The 20353-nt window shown below is 30.1% G+C and overlaps 1 protein-coding gene across 12 annotated transcripts; it reads right to left on the bottom strand.

Moving 5' to 3' along the window:
• Positions 1-3281: 3281 nt before the first annotated feature.
• LOC122634762 (endophilin-A) lies at positions 3282-20335 on the bottom strand. 12 transcript variants are annotated; one of them, XM_043824041.1, is made up of 13 exons: positions 20103-20333; positions 14102-14196; positions 9235-9303; positions 8667-8883; positions 7863-7996; positions 7666-7732; positions 7038-7100; positions 6276-6391; positions 6117-6220; positions 5675-5793; positions 4883-4975; positions 3708-3823; positions 3282-3509 (listed from the first exon to the last, which is right to left on the bottom strand). In XM_043824041.1, the coding sequence occupies exons 2-13, from the start codon at positions 14144-14146 to the stop codon at positions 3390-3392; spliced, it is 1263 nt and encodes a 420-aa protein (XP_043679976.1). In that variant the 5' UTR covers positions 14147-14196; positions 20103-20333; the 3' UTR covers positions 3282-3389. The 12 variants fall into 12 exon arrangements, with proteins under 12 accessions (XP_043679976.1, XP_043679977.1, XP_043679980.1 ...); XM_043824042.1 differs by having other exon boundaries at positions 20237-20333; XM_043824045.1 differs by having other exon boundaries at positions 6276-6376; positions 20103-20332.
• Positions 20336-20353: the final 18 nt, after the last annotated feature.

Genomic DNA, 20353 nt, shown 5'->3' with positions numbered 1-20353 from the left:
ATTGTTGTTTATTTATTTTACTTTAATGTCCTGTTTTTTTCTTCTTTTTTTGTCTTTTACTTACTCCCAAACTTACTGCTAGATCAAACGAGAGATCATTTATTCAGTAAGAACCGAAGATACGGGACACAAAATTGAAATCATTACTAAATCTTGTGTATATATATACACATACATGGAACGCAAACAGGAATGATAAAACGGCGATTGACGATGACGATCTAGAAAAAAAGAAAGTAAAAAAAAAAAAAAAAGAAAAGAAAAATAGCACTCAAAACAAAGAATGCGTATAATTTCAAAGAGAGCGTCATCCTCAAATGCCATTGTTTCGTGTGACCGTATTTCGGCTATTTATATATATACGTATATATATATATATATTTTTTTTAATATCATTTAGCTTAGCAAATATCGTTCGAAGTTTACCTAAAATCCACGTGTGGCAACAGATAATCAAGTATTTTCTTTATTCATTTAATATCATTTCCTTTCTTTTCTTTTCTTTTCTTTTCTTTTCTTTTCTTTTCTTTTATTTCTTTCTTTCTTTCTTTCTTTCTTCCTTAATTACTTTCATTGTTATGGCGGTTTAACTCTCGCACCCCGAAGTCTAAAATGGAAGGACGAAACTAGTCGATTTAACGCGATTTAACCAACGGCTATTCTTTTTTCTTTTCCCAAGGTCAACCATCAAAAGATTTAGACTGTTTTAGGCAAAGAGAAAAAGAAAAAGGACATCGTTTATAAATATATATATATGTGTGCATATATATACACATACACACGTGTGTGTGTGTGTGTGTGTGTGTGTGTGTGTGTGTGTGTGTGTGTGTGTGTGTGTGTGTGTGTGTGTGTGTGTGTGTGTGTGTGTGTGTGTGTGTGTGTGTGTGTGTGTGTGTGTGTGTGTGTGTGTGTGTGTGTGTGTGTGAATAGGAAACATGATCCCATTAAATAAGATATTATAAATATATGAAATATACGACAAAAAAGAGAAAGATAGAGAGAGAGAGAGAGAGAAAGAGGGAGAGAGAGAGAGAGAGAGATAGAGAGAGAGAGAAAAGAATATATATATAGTTTATGTATAATACATACTATGTACTACGCTGTACTATACTACTCTATACCGTACTATAGCGTTCTATGGAGCATTCTATATCGTATAATAATACTATACCATAGTAAGGTATAGTATATATAGTATATAGTATATGTATAAAGTATACTATATAATTACTATAAACTATAGTACAGTATAGTATAACATAGTATATAGTGTATATATATATAGTATATATATATATAAGTGTATAATATTCTCTCTGTGTTCGTTTCGTAATAAAAATAATACTATATCGTGGGAATCGCAACGACAATATTAATAAAGACTTCGTGGAAGAGATTCGCCGCCATTTCGAGGTTTCGCTTAAACTAAATTCTAATAATGACATTTCTAACACGTCTTCTCTCTACGAAAAGGAGTAATTATATATAAAAAAAAAAAAAGAAAAAAGAAAAGTCGTTCTAAACGATCGAGGAAGAAGGGTTTCAATCGACTTACAAGAGGAAGAAGGAAGAAGAGTCAGAAGAAGAAGAATACTTAGAAGAGTTAGAAATAGTAGTAGTACTACTAGAAGAAGAAGAAGAAGAAGAAGAAGAAGAAGAAGAAGAAGAAGAAGAAGAAGAAAAGGATGGGAATAGCAGAGGAGAGTATAATTCAAAAAATTACAAAAAAATAAATAAATAAAATAAAATGAAATAAAAAATAAAAAGAAAAAAAAAAAGAGAGAAACGAAAAGCATCGAATAGCTAATTCAAATTGAAAAGTTTCAATTTTAATTTTCTCCTTTTTTTTTTTTCCTTTTTCTTTTTTTTCTTTTTTTTTTCTACGCGAACAATGATTCGCATTGCTATGGACCAACGCAAGCCATACGAATTCCCCATGAGAATGAAACGATCGTCACATATATTTTTTCGTTAATGAAGGAAAAAGAAAGAAAAGAAAAAAAGGGAAAGAAAAAATAAACGAAAAGAATTGAATGAGAATGGCAGGGACGAAGTAATATCGATCGATGGATCAAGTAAAATCAAGAGATTTAAAGATTGCTAATAATATCTCTTAAAAGAAAAATTGACGTTATCAGAGATCAACAAGGATGATATTTTTGTGCGGTCTAATCGCGGGATTTGTCTTGGACTTCCATCTTTTTTTCTTTTTTCTTTTTTTCTCGTTTTGTGTTTTTTTTGTGTTTTCTTTTTTTTTTTTGTTTTTGTTTTGAATTATCCTCATTATTATTATCATTATTAGCATTATAATAATATTATTATTATTATTATTATTATTACTATGACTATTATTATTATTATTTTATTATTAATAATATCAATATTATTTTTTTCTCAGGATAGTTATTATTGAGAGATAAAATGGATGTAAAAAAAAAAAAAAAGGGGGAAAAAAAGAAAAGGAAAAAGAGAAAAAAGAAAAAAGAAACGAAGGAGATAGATAGCCGCCCCCATCGCAGTGGACTACATAAACGTAGTAGGTACTTTTCATAGCGTATGTATATATGTATGTATGTATTTATGTATGTATGTTTTATGTAAACATATGAATGATCGGTGATGTTTAATTATTAGCGTCTGTGTAATAACATATCTGTGTAAATCTATATATATATATATATATATACATATATAAGTATATACGTTTTTTTATCTGTATATATATATATATATATATATATCTATATATAATATATGCCCGTCTATGAATGTATATATATATACATATATATAATATAATATAATATAATATAATATATATATATATACATATACTTTGCGAATATGCATCCCGTGTTCGTCTGCGCGCGCGAAGGTCCTTCTTAACTCGATAAAAGATACTATTATAACGTTATATATATGTACATTATTAACATGCGTATAATTGAGGCTATTCTTGGAAGAAAAGAGAAAGAGAAAGAAAGAGAGAGAGAGAGAGAGAGGAGATAGATAGACAAAGAGAGAAAGAGATAGATAGATAGATAGATAGATAGATAGATAGATAAAGATAGAAACTCTTTTTTAAGGATCGTTTTAGGACAAGCTCGATTAAATCATAACGATGCAATATATAATACGATTTCTAATCTCTTGGCATAATCCTGATTTAAATTGAATAATATAAAGAGATAAAGATAGAGATAGAAATAAAGATAGAGATAGAAATAGCGATAGATACAGAGATAGAGAGAAAGAAAGACAGAGAGAGAGAGAGAGACAGATAGAGGCATAATAATATAACAATAATTATTATTAATTTTATCGTGGTTAGACGCTAGCGAACGATTTGCAAGGGTCTCTCTTTGGTAAGTCAATTTCTCCATTCAATTTTAGGGAAGCGGTACTACGACCTGTACGTAAGTCACAGGGAAGTATCCTTTGCGTCCATTTAAGCTACCTTCGTACCAATTCTCGTCGATCTTTTGAATCAGAGTGATGGTATCATTTTCCTAAAAAAGATATATATTCATATGTATATATATTTTTCTATTTATTTATTTATTTATTCAACGATTGTTTCGTATTCAATATTATTTGATCGCTTTTGAAAAAATTGGTCTGTTTTTTATTTGATTTTTTTAATAGTTAAGATTTAATCCTTATAATTCACAATTTCAGGTATGAGTTAGAATGTGAAATATATTGACCTTGAATCCAAGTTCTCCTTCATTTTCAGGTTCAAAATCATAGAGAGCCGTGCAACATGGTTGTCTCGTCATTGGTGTCCTAGCCGGTGATTTGCTCGGTGATGGCAATGGCGAAGCTGAAAGAAATATAATAAAGTAATAACGATAAAACTTAATATTGTATATTGTGTGTATATATATATATATATATATGTATATACACAAACGTAATATAATGGATTTTCTATTTTTTCTTTTTCTAGCCTAGATTATTAATCCTTTATATCTTTATGTAACTTTGAAATCATACATTCATATGGTATAGTGATTTAATATGATAAATAAATTAATAATATAATTATAATATATACTGTCATATACATAGTATTATACTATACTATAATTAGTCTACTAATATATTAATCAAGTATATTAAATTTACATTCATATATATATATATATATATATATATATATGTATATATATATGTGTGTGTGTGTGTGTGTGTGAAAAGAAAAATTGAGTTATAGAGGATTAATATGTTTCATAGCTATGGAATTTTAAATGACTGCTGCATATTATCATGATCACCTTTGTGTAAATTATGGCATTGGATAAAGGTGAAAATCCAAAAAAAAAGTTTTTGACTTATATATATATATATATATATATATATATATATAAATAAATAAGAAACATTAAGTGATAGATCAGGTACACAAGGTTTGAGAAAACGAGGAGACAGAAGAAAGCTTAGACTAGAAAGTACTACATAAACTTTGGAGATGATCAACTCCATGAAAACTCAACGAAAAGATTATACTACGATGAATATGATGTGAGAACGTATAACGATATCACAATTAATGATTAACATGCTGATCACATATAAAAAAAAAAAAAAAAATTATTTATATTATTCGTGTTACTTTCCCCATTAATTAATGATTGATTAATTAGTGAATAAATAAATAACGATGATCGATGATGAGTTTAAATATAATTTAATTAACAATGGCAATTAAAAATTCTAAATGTAGGAGAAGATATGTACAAAACAAAAAATATGTATATATATATATATATATATATATATATATATACATAGGTAAAATCATAATAACTGATTTTACATTCAAACGATCGATCTATAATGTAAAATTGAACAAAGAAAGCAAACCCCATGCAAAATTTACCATTGGCAGATTGCGGCGGATTTCCGGCCGGGAATAGTTCGAGCTGCGAACGCTTCCCGTCTCCATGGACAGGAGAACCGGCTCGACTTGCTCCTACATCGTGTCAGAAGGACATACATTCAAGTATGCGACAAGTAATTTTAAGTTACACACCGAACGATCTATGTATGTTACGTGTTTGTCTGTGTGTCACAATCATATGTATTTAAATACAGCCTTAAATACGGTTTCGTTTGTTAAATCGTACGAACGTAGATACAAGAGATTTTTTGAAAAAAGTTGAATTCTTTTTATGGGGTTCCTTTTCCTTTTATTTTGTTTTTTCCGTTTCGTATCTCAAAAAAAAAAAAAATTCTTTTATAAAATTTTCGTTAGAAGATCATCGACTATATTGAAACGTATTTGGATATTAGTAAATGAAAGAGTATATGAAGATAGAGATAGAGATAGAGATAGAAATTGAGATAGAGACAGATAGAGACAAATCACGTAAAACATCGTTGTCTGTGTATGTATTGTATAAATCGTATGAATTGTATGTATGTATTGTATTCGTACGTATATATGTATGTATTATTGTGCTCAGAATAAAACATTAGAAAAACGTTTTACGTTCGTCCTTGAGGTAAACGTAGTTGCATAGAATACACGCAGACACGTTGCATTATAAGAGGAATAGACAGAAAACAATTAAAAGACATTTAAATCGATCGATCAATCCGGAAACACGAATTTTTCTTTAATCATTATACGATCGTACTAGATTTTGTTTGTTTGTGAAATGGCTTTTACCGTGAAGGGAGAAGTTCCCACCGTTCATGGCATCCGAAGTTGTTAAACCTTCGACGTGTAGATCAGCAAACGTCTTTGGAACGAATTCCATTTTTGGTCTGATCGCTGCTTCTTCTTTCCTAAAAAAAAAAAATAAATTATTAATATATATATATATATATATCTATTAACGTTAATAATAAAATAGTATCGGTTTCATTTTGCTTAAAAAAAAATTAAATAAATAAATAAATAAATGAAATTATTTGACGAATGTTGAACTCAAATGATAATTAATCTAATTGACGAGCGATAAATACTTTATATTTTCACTTTTGCGATTTATACTTTTCTAATTTTCTTTCGGAGAATTTTCAATCGTGTATAATTTGAAACTTGTGCCATTTTCATTTGTACAATTTTTCTATTCGCACTGTACCTAATTGATGATAGTTTTACGTACTTTTCCAAAAGTTTATCAGTTAGGATTCGCAAAATGTCGATGCATTGTTGATGATATTCTAAAAGTGCTTCGCTGAATGTCGCCAATTGAGCAACTTGTTCGACCTAAAAATAAAATAAAATTAATGATTCTATCGAGTGTTATTTTTAGAATACGTACATAACCATCACTTACATCGTTCTCCAGTAAATTGAACATGCCCATTTGGGCAAGATGAAGACTCTCGGCAAACTTTTCTTCGGCCTGCCGAATCTCGTCGTCTGAAACGTGAGAACCTGTTCGCAAAAGGTTGCGCGGTAGGTCTATTAAAAAGTTGCACTACAGGATTGCTCTTGGTACATACATACATATTACATAATATCAATCGTTACAACACAAACGTATATTCTTAATCCTACGAAAAGGGAGAATAATGTACACAAAGAAAAATGAATAAATAAATAAACAAACAAATGAATAAATAAAAACAATCAACAATAAAAAAAAGTGCACAAATGATAGAAAACATGTGCGTGAAACACGCGAACGAAGACAATCATTACGGTGATGTAATTAAACGAAACGGTGCATTGCCGTAGACTCTAAAGAAATCTATATACGTATATACACATATCTGATATAATTATTAAAGCGATAATAGCTGTATAATATGTACATAAATATGTACATGTACATATGTACATATGTTGTACCATTTTTAAATTATTATCACTCGCATCAGCTTTCTCTGGAGAGTTCGACTAGCCAAATAAATACTTATCGATCTAGCGATTTTAACGAAATTATTATACATGTGAAAGATCGAAATCGACTAAAAATTAATCTACTAAAAAAAGAAGAAGAAGAAGAAGAAAGAAGAAAGAAAAAAGAAAAAAAAAACAATAAATAAAAGTGTACGTGGTGACAGAATTAGCCACGTACCGGCGTAGGGTGCAGTTTTTGCTGGACTTCCAAAATGTGGGCTTCCCGATCTCTTTCCCACAGCTATCGTTTGAAACGATCCCACAAAGTACGTATGTGTGTGTGTGTGTGTGTATCAGAAAAAGAGAGAAAGAGAGAGAGAGAGAGAGAAAGAAATATGAAAAATTTGAAACAAATATAAGGCAAACGAAATTATATGTTACTCGTATGATTACTGATCTTGAAATTAATCAAATTAATCGAATTAGTCGCATGCCGCATTCGTTTGATATTTAATTAAAAATAATATAAAATATAAGTAACATACATATGTATGAAACGTGACGAATGTTTTGGACAATCTAACTTTGTTGATCGATTAGAATTTAATGTATCTACGTATCAAGGGATAGACATCCGTAGGGATCGATCTTTAAGGATATAGAAACAAAAAATAAAAATAAAAAAAGAAAAGAATTTCTAAGCTCCTAACGTCATTCGATAGATCGATCGATCAAGACTGTCCCTCTTGGTTCAAATCGTAAAAAATATTTTATACAGCATCTCGAGTCCCCGAGCTCGCGTAAATTCTAAATAATAACGATGATCGGAAAATATAAGCGATAGAATCGAAAAATTCATCGAATACCTTTAGCTTGACGTCTTCGCTTGCAGTCAAAGTCCAATCGCCTTCCCTGAAGTTTCTTCCGATGATGCTATAAAAAAAAAAAAAGGAAAAAAAAGAAATAAATGAATGAATAAAATCAAATAAAAACAAAAATTACATCATCTTGTTAGGAGTATCGATATCTTTTTACATATAACAATGATAGTATCAAAACACACCATAACTTCCTTGAGATCCTTGGTCTGCAGATGGTGCAAAGGTTCCAAAAAGTTTTGCTTTATGTTATCGTCCAAGGAATATTTTACGTCGGCCATCTGCTTCATCGCGTCACCCATTTCAATAAGGGCCTGAGCTACGAGAACGACGTAACAATAAAGAATATTATTTCTCTTGATATAATCATTCGATTTTAATTCGATTATTATTCAATTTAAAAACCAATTGTATTTATATTTAATCGAACATTAATATTTAAAATTCCGCCCCTGTAAATATGCAATGCTTCATACTTAGTCGATAATTGTACTTGCGAACGCCATCTATCAATAAGAAACTTTTTTATAACCCTTTGATATGCAACACATGTAATGAATACCATCATTGCCTACTATAAGGAGCACAAGTTCCTTAAGGTATGCAATTTGTTCGTATACTTCTATTGCCTGTTATAAAGGGATAACACAAGTTCCTTACAATATGCAACTTATTTTTACACTGCTGTAACAAATAATCCTGTTATTGCCTATCATAAGGATATCAAAACAAAAAAAAAAGGTTTGACACAACTAGATGGCGTTGGAAAGCGCAATTATCGATTAAGTATGGTGTGTTGCATATTTTAAAGCGCGATTCCTTCACATTCGAAAAATTCGATTTCTCTATTAATAGTTATCCGTGTTATAAAAATAAATTTAATTATTATTGGACGATATACTTGCACGTTTACAATTTTATTGGTTACGATAAAAATATGAGATAAACTCCGATTTTATTTATTCATATTAAACGTATCCGTGACCTACCGAAAATACTATCCTCTCCTAGTTTTTTGCCATATGTAAGCATGCAATCGCCAAGAACACCTTCGGGTTGAGGATAGGTCGAGGCCTTTGCTTGGCCACTGAGTTTACTAATGCCCTTGACCGCCGCCATCTTCGCTCTTGCCGTTGGATTCGGTTGGAGGAATTCTTTCGTTTTCATTTGTAACTCTTCTACCAACTCGTTGGTCACGTCTGTTTTCTATAAATTCACAAAGAAATCCACGAATTAAATTATCATATACTCATAGTTAGTCTATTTTAAATCATCGATACACCTTTGAAAAGATAGATGCCGACGATATTTAATGAGACTTCAATGGTCGTTTGATTTAACAAAAGATTAAAAATAAAAAAGTATTTGTTTTGCTTGCTTGTTTGACACGAATAACAAAAATATATAAATGGTACTTTGAAAAGTTTTAATAAAAATTGTATTGCGAATTTCACGGTCTCATCGTAACGCTCTTCGCGACTACCTATAATGGACTTGATTCTAATATGACTTGCGAGAGTTAAAGTCTCTTCAACATACAAAAATATATACGCTCACCCTCTCCATATCAACGAAGTCGACGTCGAGCTTGGTTCCCTCGGCGCCGCCCATCTTCTCCGTCATATACTTAAAAAAGAAAGGGAAAAGAAAAGTTAGAAAGAAAAAGCAAAATAGAAAAATTACGCACACGAGTCAAATAAATCCATTATAGATATTAATCATCAATTTATACATTATAATTAACTATTATTAACTAACGTTAAACAACGATAATCAATGATTAACTATGTAAACTTGTTCGTGGTAATCTTGTTAACTCTTTGCATTCTATAGACGTCATAAATATTTTTTCTACAGCAACTCCATAAACGTCCCCCTAGAGACGATATACATAATATAAAGTACAATTAAACTCTTGTATTCCTACGGGATTATATATATATATATATATATATATATATATATATATGTGTATAGGTTAAAAAAGGTTACAAGAGTGTGTGTGTGTGTGTGTGTATATATACACGGTTTTCTTATCACCACAAGAAGAAAGAGAGAGGAGTTGTAGAAAAAATTATAAAATATTTATACAAATTATTAGACTCACCAAAGTGTGTTATAAAAAAAAAAAAGAAAAAAGAAGGGGAAAGAATTGCGAAGGGTCAATTTAATAGTCTCGTAAACAGGGATCATCCACGATACAGCGATTGGATATATTCCTTTTGCTAAGAGCTTCGGGGGATATATTTCATCGAGGGTGAACGATGAACGAGAGAAATGGAAGAGGTCAAAAGGAGAGAAAAATATATCGGTGACAAGCATAATGGACGAGTCGGATCAATAACTTCTATAGAAAGTAGTCAGTCGGTTGATCTAACGTCGTGACGTGCTCTTGAAATTTTGCCAACGAAAAAGAAAAAAGAAGAAGAAAGGAGAAGTAAAAAAAAAAAAAAAAGAAAAAGAAAGGAAAAGGAGAAGAAGAAAAAGAAGAAGAAAGAAAAAGAAGGAAGAAAAGAAAAAGAAAAAATGAATGAATGAAAAAGAGCGACGCGTCTCGTGCCAACGATTATCAGACATACGAGTTGGATTTTTTATTCTTTCAATTCTATTCAAAGAATCATATAACACTACATACACACACACATACATACATACATATATATATATATATATATATATATATATATGAAATAATATTTGTAAAGAAAAAATAATGTAAAGGAATAAATTATTGATAATATATAATACTATATATTAATATTATGTATATAATTAGTATTGATACTAATACTAATAGATTAATGATAATAAAATAATATATATATATATATATATATATATATATATATATATATATACACACAAAGAAATAAAAGCAAACATCAATAAAAACGCAACAGACAATTTCTTCCTTTCTTCATTACTCTGTATTTATATCAGATAAAAGTCAATATGGGGGTTGGAAATTAAGTTAGAAAGAGAGACATAAGTGTATATGCGTGTGTATATGTGTATGCGTACGTGTATCTAAACGAAAATGGCTCTGTAATAAAAAGAGAAGGGAAAATGGATATATTGCCGGGAGGTTTCACGAGTGGTACAGGATAACGTCGACGATAACGAAGAAAACGACGAGGACGACCACAAGGATGAGGACGGATTGTTCGAACAATCCGTCCTCCCTCTCTCTCTCTCTCTCTCTCTTTCTCTCTCTCTCTCTCTCGCTCCCTCTCTTTCTCTCTCTCTCTCTCTCTCTCTCTCTTCTCTCTCGTACGTGTGACCGTGACCTATATCCGTTGGTGACCTAGATCGCAAGAGAGAGCGGGAGAGAGAGAGAAAGAGAGAAGAGCCCTTGTACGATCCTTCACGTTTACGTTAAAGCATAGTGAACGTAACCATCGTGTAAACGCGACGTGAATTTGACCTATATATCTATTCGTTACGATGTATATTTAGATTAGACTATCCTTTATGCGTGTGTGTATACGTATATATATATATATATATATATATATATATATATATATATTATATATTGAATATCGGAGAACCGAGAAAAAAATTGGCGAGGATGAGGAAATTCGAAAAATGTGTTAGGTTAATGATTTTAAATGAATTAATTTGACCTATATATTCGTTCCAACGTCTCCACTTCGATTTCAATTTTATCACCCTTTATGTATGTATATATATATATATATATATATGTATGTATGTATGTATGTATGTATGTATGTATGTATGTATGTATGTATGTATGTATGTATGTATGTATGTATGTATGTATGTATGTATGTATGTATGTATGTATGTATGTATGTATGTATGTATGTATGTATGTACGTGTATGTGTAAGTATATATTATATTCTATATATGGAGTGGAATGAGAAAAAAATTGTAAAGGTGGGATTTTGAAAAAGTTAGGTCAGTGGTTTTTTAAAGACAGAGAGAGGAAGGATGAGAGATAAAAGATAGGTTTTAAAAGAAGTTTGAAGAATTATTCGATTCGATCGACTTTTAAATATACTTCAAGATCGATAAAATATATATTTACTAAATATATTATTTAATAGTAACAATACATATAAAAAAAATATATATATATAAAGGGTTGCAACAAAAGCTTTATTTCAAAATTTCAAAGATCAATCAATCTTTCACGTGACCTTTTACGTTCCTAATTAAGAATTATAATTTTTTTTATCTATCCAATCTTATACTTTTACGATGTGAATAAAAAAGAAAAGGAAAAAAGAGAAGGAAAAAAATTAGGTTGAAATGTCACGGAGAAGGGTGATTGATTTTTACGATCACCTAAGAACTTTTGGCTCGTTCAGTATAAAAAAAAAAAGAAAAAAAAGAAGAAGAAGAAGATAAAAGATAGAAAGATAGAAAGATAAAGAGAGAGAAAAGGGAAGAGAAGGTCGAAGAGAAGATATACGATAGGTCGAATATATATTTCTTTCTAGTTCCTATCTATAGATTATATAAAATACAATTAGGGAACGGAAAGTGAAGCGTTACGTATGCACCTAACACGGATCGCCTAGCTTCGTTTTCTCTTCTCTACACACGTAGCTTCGTCCATTGGACTCTATCTACTCTTGGCTGTTCATTCATTAAGGTTCGCTGATGCAATTAAAGGACGAAGGTCGACAGCTTCGATCGCTTCTATTCGTTATTCGATTTTCAAATATATGTGTGTATGTATGTATGTATGTATATGTCTATTTATTGTTAAATTTGAATTAAGAAATTTCAAATGATTTAATTTCTATTGTAAAAATTACTTTTTCTTTTTCTCTTTTTTTTTTTTCGAAATTAAAAAATATGTGACGACGAAGCTTTCATTCTAAAAATGTACAACTTTGTTTCTTCGTCATTCGTATCTTTTTAAAACTCGAAATGTATATTGGATATCGTCGTGAAAATAAATTTTAAAGTTTGTTATTAAATTGAGAGTTTTTATAATAATCACTTTGTCATTATCCTTTTTATATATTTCTTTTCTTTCTTTCTATATCTGTATCATCCTTAGTTGCAGATGGGTTAAGAAATTTTGATGACGACATTTGTATCTAAGAAGGTATAATTGTTACGTGAAAACGATCGCCATAACACCCTATTATCGTTTCGTCATTCGTAATTTTATTGCTAGTTGCGAATCTCGTTTATTTTGTTTATCGGATATAAAAAATAAGAAAAAGAATTGACATAAATTCAATATTTTCAAGATTGTCAAACAATTCGATCTTCACGACTAATCTTTCAATTTATTCGAAACTAATCACATATGCACGTATAATTACTTAAACATGCTATAACATCGTTAGAAAAAGCTCCATCGTTCTAACTAATTATCAACACAACGGAACGAAACTTTAAAAATTTAATTTAACTCGTAATAACTGACGTGTTTTATGGCACCCCTGAGAAATGTTAGGAGGGTAGATAATCAAAAAAGAAAAAGGGAAAAGAAAAAGAAAGATAATAAAAAAATGAAAAATCTCGTATTTCAGTTTAAATTATTTTAACGATTACGTTTTCGGCAATTGTAAAGGAAAAGGAAAGCAAAAAGAAAAAAAAAAGAAAGAAAGAAAAAAAAGAAGAAAAACAAATCGACATTAATACCTTTGAAAGTTTTAAACGCAAAAAATCATTACTTAATAAAAAATATAAATCCGTTTGAATTAAAAAAATTATTATTATTCGTTTTTCTATTGTTAATTTTATTAAAAAGTAAAAGCTTTTAAAATGTGTTGTCCCCATAAAAAATGAGTTGCACTTTATGCGCTAAATGCCTGATTAAAGATAAACGATTTAACAAAAATTTTTCAAAAGAGAAAAGTTTTGGAAATGTTTAAAGAAAGTAATAAATTTTCGAGATATTTCCCCCATTAATGGCTAGAAACGAGAGAGTATATATCGTTCGAGGCAGCTTGGTTACGCGACCGATTAAAATTTCAGCGATGCTCGCGCCTCGGTATCGACCAAAGTTCCTCGAAACGAGGACCACCGAGTAGGATGATGGCTCCTTTTAATTGTTATGAGCATGGACAATACATCCATTCATAGATACGTACATACGTACATATAAATCGTTAATTATTGGAAGGTATGATTTGTCAAAAATTAAGATAACTAAAAAAGAAAAATTAATTTATTGCATAATTCATACAGCAATCATTTAATTTTACGAATTACGTAAAGTATTCATGATTAATAAATTATTTGTTTTCTTTCTTCTTCTTTTTTTTTTAAATTTTGTACTGCTTTCATGTAATTATTGACTATACAAATGCATATTATTTAATTAGAAAGTAATATTTTTTTTTTTTAACCGATTTGAATAAGTTTTCATATAATTGATAAATTAAGAAATAAGAAGAAAGCAAGAAAAAAGGGAAAATGATTAAAATTACCTGATTAGCTTTGTTGATTTGTTTCTTCAATCCAGCGAACGCCATGATGTCGGTTCGATCTCTTCTCTGTCGTATTTCAAAACGAAGAAACTATTCTGTAATCAGAAATGAGAAAAAAAAATTACATCTAATGATGAAATATTGCCAATGTCTTAAAATCAATTATTAATAATTCACCGTTAGATTAGAGAAATAATGAAAAGAAGAAAAAAAATCAGGCGGACGGAGAGGTAGAGATGAAAATTGATTTTTAAAAATCAATTACTCTTCTACGAAAGTTTTAATTAGCCTTGTAGATAGACTTTATGATTTGAAAAGAAGAAAAAAAGATAGATGAAACTAAAATGTCTTGAAAAAGAATAAAATAGAGTAACTGATTTTTTGAAATTATCTAGAAACTTTTAACAAAACCTACTACATTACCAATGTTTTAAAATTTAATTCATTTTATTTCTTCTTCTTCTTTTTTTTTTTTTTTTTTTTTTTTTTTTTTAATATGAATATTAATAATTACCCATTGATTGGAGATACAATGGAACAAAAAAAGCAAAGAGGAAGAGAGAGAAAGAGAGAGAGAGATATGAAATATCGAATGGCTGGCTAGAAGCCAGGAATTTTTTTTTTCTTTTTTTTCTTTTTTTGGGACATAATATTCATTATTATCGATTGACCACATTTTTACGTACGTATTCGATTTCTGATGTAATCCTTTAAACAATTTCTTTCTAACAATAAAAAAAAAATACATATAAATATTCTTATAGATAATATGTTGTTCGTATAATAAATTAAATAGTTCTTATATATATATATATATAGTCAAGAAGATTAAATAGAAAAGAAACGTGTACACCTTTGTATTTTAATCTCGATACCTCGATAACTTCGGTTCCCTAATAGACTCTAATGAGAGTAAGTGTTCTCTTAATGAGAAGAAACGTTTTACATCGAGTCTAGCGTATGTCACTGTCTCTATTTATCTATTTACTCTATTTATCGATCTATCTCTTTTCCTCTTAGAAGATATACAAAGTTGTAATAACAATGACAATATTAAAATTACTTCATATACGATATGATGTATTCTATCTATCTATGTATCTATTTCTTTTTCCTTTAAAAAAAAAATAAATAAATTTCTGAAGATAGTGATAATAACGAAATTACTTGGAGAATATATTCTCACAATTACTTTCATATATATCATACATTTGTGTTTCACGTACACACATATATATATATATATATATATATATATATATATATACTTCTTATAACAAAAATATATTTTGATTCGCAATAAATAAAAAATATTATCTAAAATATCAATACTTTTATCATCGATTCTCATGCACCAGAGATATTTAAAAAAGAAAGAGAGAGAGAGAGAGAGAGAGAGAGAAAGGGAGTGATAAAGAGAAAAAGAAAAAGAAAAAGAAAACAGAGAGAAAGAGAGAGACAGAAAGTGTTACGAAATCGAGATAGTAGATCGCAGTAAATCAGATCGCTACTAAATACGACGCATAAGAGTTGACAATCTATTAGAATTAAATGATACGAAAGATAGTGAAAATTAGGCTAGTAAATGTCTCACCTTGGATTATTGTTGCGAATTAAACGATATACTCAAAGAATCCTCGTACTTTATATCGATTCTTTTTCGTTTTATCTCTTACGAGAAGAGAAAGAGACCGTGCGAACGAACGAACGAACGAACGAACGAACGAACGAACGAACGAACGAACGAACGAACGAATTAACAAGAATGAACGAAAAGAAGACAGAAAGAGAGAGAGAAAGAAAGAGAGAAAGAGAGAGAGAAAGTGAGATACGCAACGAGAAAGAAAGAGAGAAAGAGAGAAAGATGAAAAGGGAAAGAGTAAAAGAAAAAGAAAAGAAAAAAGAATAGAAAATAGAACACAAGTCCGATAGAAGTGACTAGAAATTTTCCGCGTGGGCTGAGATCACCACTATTTCTTCTACTATCGAAGTACCATCCATGGAAATGGCAAGAGGCAGAAGCAGAAGAAGCAGCAGAAGCAACACTATTACCACTATCACTACCCATTATTCACTATTCACTACCAGCACCAGCAGCACCACCAGCAGTATTACTGCCACCACCACAACTACCACCACCACCACCACCAAAACCGCCAGGCACCAATAGCAGTATCAGCAATGGCACCACCAGCTAGCATCTAACCCTCTCTCTCTCTTTCTCTCTCTCTCTTATTCACTCTCTCACTATATCTATATCTACCTCTACCTCTATCTCTATCTCTATATCTCTCTCGCCCGTTCTCGGTCTCACTAGCTCCCTCTTCTTCTTCTTCCAAGGGTAGTTTTCTACTCGACGATCGATACGTGGCTACGGCTCGATTCTCCCTACCACTTCTCTCTATAAACCAACCCCTTCGCGAGTTCTACCGGGCTTTCGTAAAATACAGCGTCGACGCAAACCCGCAGAACGGAAAGTCAACCCTCTCTCTCTTTCTCTCTCTCTCTCTCTTTCTTTTTTATTCTCTCTCTTTTTCTCTCTTTCTCTTTCTCACTCATACACACTTTATACAAACCGATTGGAGAAACACAGAAAAAAATACGAAGAATTATATGCTTTGAATAATGGGGACGAGATACGAGATAAATAATTGCGACAATGATCCTTTCGATAGAAATCGTCCTGTGCTACATAAACTTGGATTACGAATCAAAGATCGTCAAATATATATATATATATGTATGTATGTATATATTGATTAGTTATGTGTACATAAATAAAAATTTACAAAGGCATTGGATAAACAAAATGAGATTCAAGATAAGTAATTAGACAATATCTTTTCTATTTGACCATAGAAACTTCAAATAAATATATATATATATATATATATATATTAAAATATGAGGTGAACAAAGAGAAGAGAATATATATATATATCTTCCCGTTGAGATGATCGATATGCGAATTATATGCCGAATGACATCGTTCTTGAAAAGAATAAAGAAAAGAATAACTCTCCCCTTGAAGATCCTTCACTTTTTTTTTTCCTTTCCTTCAATCGAAATAAACGATGACTCGACTAATAAATAATCTATAGTTAATTAATTAAATCTCGATTACCATAAGAGACAAAAAGAAAGAGAGAGAGAGAGAGAGAGAGAGAGAGAGAGAGAGAGAGAGAGATTAATTATCAAAAAAATTTACATTAAAAAGGAAGCATATTATTTAGCACAATGAATGAACGTACGTACGTATATATAAAATATGTATGAAAGAGTATAAATTAAATCATCCTTAACCATTCATAATTTTATTATATAATTTAATTTTTCTTTTCCTTTTTTTTCTCTTGATATATATAATACATTTGAAATTAGTTATAAACGAATAATATCATATCAACCGATAATACGATTGGCACGTAAAGATGAAAGTATTAAAAGTATATATCAAATATAAATATATCGTAATTTTATAAAATCTTTTTTCTTTTCTTTTTCTCGAATATATGTTTAAAGTTAAGTGAAACGAATATTGTATACATACATACGTACATGTATTATATATACATATACATATATATTTATATATTGCAATTGTAAAGAAATCGTGAATAGATGTTTCAAAAGTTCATATGAATTTTATTGGCAGTCTGTGAATATTGCGAGAGTCGACGGGTCACGACCCCGGTATATATGACGTTTGACACAATACAGTTTAATATACTGGAATATATCCTTGAGAATAAAAGAGAGAAAGAAAGAAAGAGAGAAGATGTGTTTCAAAGAGAGCGTTCTCAACAAGGAGTTCCTTAGAACGCCCACGCCTTAAAAAATCCTTCTCATTTTTTTTCCTCTTTTTCTAATTCTCTCATTCTACTTTATCTATTTGTCTTAAGAAAGAAAAAACCAAAGAGAGCGAATTCGTAAAAGCGACCCAGTGTCGTTCACAAAGGGAAAATGAAAAAAGAAAGAAAATGCGAGAAAAATATGTAAAGAGATCATATACTTTTTTTTTCTCTTTTTCTCTCTTTCTATCTCTTTCTCGAAATCATATACTTTCTTTCTCTCTTTTTCTCTTTCTCTCTTTCTCTATCACTTTCAGTCGAAACATTTCGAATTTAAAAAAGAAGAAAAAAAAAAAAAAAAAAGAAAAAGAAAAAGAAGAAAACATTCGTTCGTTCGTCAACTCACCCACGTTTCGACGTTTAAACGACGATAGAGAAATTATCGTCCGATAAAATTTGTCGTCCTAAACGCCCCCGTAAATCCAAACTAACATATCCGTTCTCTTTCTCCGAGTACACCACCCATCCTCCTCCCTCATCCCCAACATCCTCCTTATTAAATAATAATCATCTTTCGAAAAATCTTTACGATTGTTTTTCTTCGTTTCGTTTGTTCGTTTTTCTTCTTCTTCTTCTATTTCTTTTTCTTTTCTTTTTTTTTTTTTTCCATCAAACAACCATTCGGAAAAAGAAGAATTGTTAATTTTTAATTAGGTCATAATATTTCTAAGAACACGAATAAAAAAGAAACTACGATATTGATTAGAAAAGCTTCTCAAATAATCATAGTAATAATTATTATAATATTTCTAATTTTTTTTTTTTTTTTTTTTTTACATACATTTATACATCGACTTACAATTTTTTATCGAAATTAAAAATTCTTCCACGTATTTGTACAAGATTTCGTTATATCACGTTTTACAAATATATCGATTCGTAGATCGATTAAGAAACTTCGTTCAAATAATAACGTTTCTAAGAATCTTTTCAATTTCTTTATTTGTTTATTTTTTTTTTTGTTGTCCTCTTTACTTTACCAATCGATCTTTCTATAAAATCGATTGATAATCCATAAATTTTATTAGACTAAAGTGAAGACGAATTAAACTTTGATCGAATCATCATGATATATAGAGATAAACTTTCTAAATCAAAGCGATTATTGATATAGATAACTTTATCGAGAATTTTATCGAGATAACTTAGAAGAATGTAATCATACGAAAATTCTGATATACATAATTAAAAACACACAAGAGGAAAATAGATAAAAGAAAAAAGAATTGTAAAAATTTCATTAAAACCCAGTAATTCCATTTAAAGTCTGAACATACGATGTATACGAGAATATGAAGATCGTCTGGTTTCTAAATCGCATATCGGAGTGCGTGCCTTTACGATGAATATCTAATTATTTGTCATTCGGGCGTTATTAATCACTATAGAGAATGGGATACGTGCTCGCGTGAATCATTAATGCTTATAAAATCCAATAGGAGCTTGTAGCAAAGAAGAATTTTTTATTATTGCAAATAAAAAAAAAGAAAAGAAAAAGGAAAAAGGGAAAAAAAAGAATCTTTTTTTTCTAAGAAAACAATACGATTGAAAAAGTTGTAATTAATTCTACGTATAAATAAAATAAAAGGAAGACGCGTGTGTATATACGTATATCCTATTTTACACTTACTATAGACCATTGGACCGGCATATTCTCTTTAAAGACGCAACACTTAAATCGATTTCCCTCGTGAGAGACAAATATCGTTCACATAGTTTCGATAATAAAAAAAAAAAGTCGAAAATGAAATGACTGTGTGAACGAACGAATATGATCATTGTAATATATAGCAACGATTAGGATGATTCTGACGAAAGAGAGAGAAAGAGAGAGATAGAAATAAGACGAGTAAAAATTTTAAATCCCGAAGCAACGGTGCGGTACGAGTCGACCAATCAAACGCCGATGCGGTGCGTAGTCGATGACAAACATGGCGTCCTAGCGAGGACATTTGTTTTCAATTTGACGACAAATTAGACGAGGAATACGAAGCATTGTAACGTCGCTCGTTCGTTAGCTACATTCGACATCGAATCATAGAGAAAGGAAAAGGAAAAAGAAAAGAAAAGAATTGATTTTGATATCATCGTCGTTAATCGGAAGAAAAAAAAAAGAAAAGAACGTTTTTCATGTAACTACAATCACTCACATGTACTCCCTTTTATTCTCTCGTTTGTCCCTTTTCTCTCTTATTTCCTTCGTTATATGTATATTCAATCTTCGAATTATCGAACTTTAGGATTCTTGGCACACCAATTGAACGTAACTATTTACTTCACTCACCGTAAATCGATTTACAAGCGGCAACAATTGGAACAGGGCTAACCCCCTGCCGAGGATTTGACACAGACAACTACAGCTGTTCGTCGTACATGAGTTATCCGTTAGGAGCGCTGTAAG

Source organism: Vespula pensylvanica, chromosome 15 (genome assembly GCF_014466175.1).
Source record: "Vespula pensylvanica isolate Volc-1 chromosome 15, ASM1446617v1, whole genome shotgun sequence".
In the NCBI taxonomy this organism is placed as follows: domain Eukaryota; kingdom Metazoa; phylum Arthropoda; class Insecta; order Hymenoptera; family Vespidae; genus Vespula; species Vespula pensylvanica.
The sequence above is the reverse complement of the archived record's forward strand: the minus strand, read 5'-3'. Positions and strand labels throughout refer to the sequence as shown.

Coding starts and splice junctions, on each gene's coding strand:
- LOC122634762 (XM_043824041.1), bottom strand. CDS start 14,146: ATGGCGTTCGCTGGATTGAAGAAACAAATCAACAAAGCTAATCAG. Junction 6,392..7,037: donor AAAAACTGCACCCTACGCCG/GTACGTGGCTAA, acceptor TTTTGCGAACAG/GTTCTCACGTTTCAGACGAC. Junction 3,510..3,707: donor AAGGAGAACTTGGATTCAAG/GTCAATATATTT, acceptor TATCTTTTTTAG/GAAAATGATACCATCACTCT.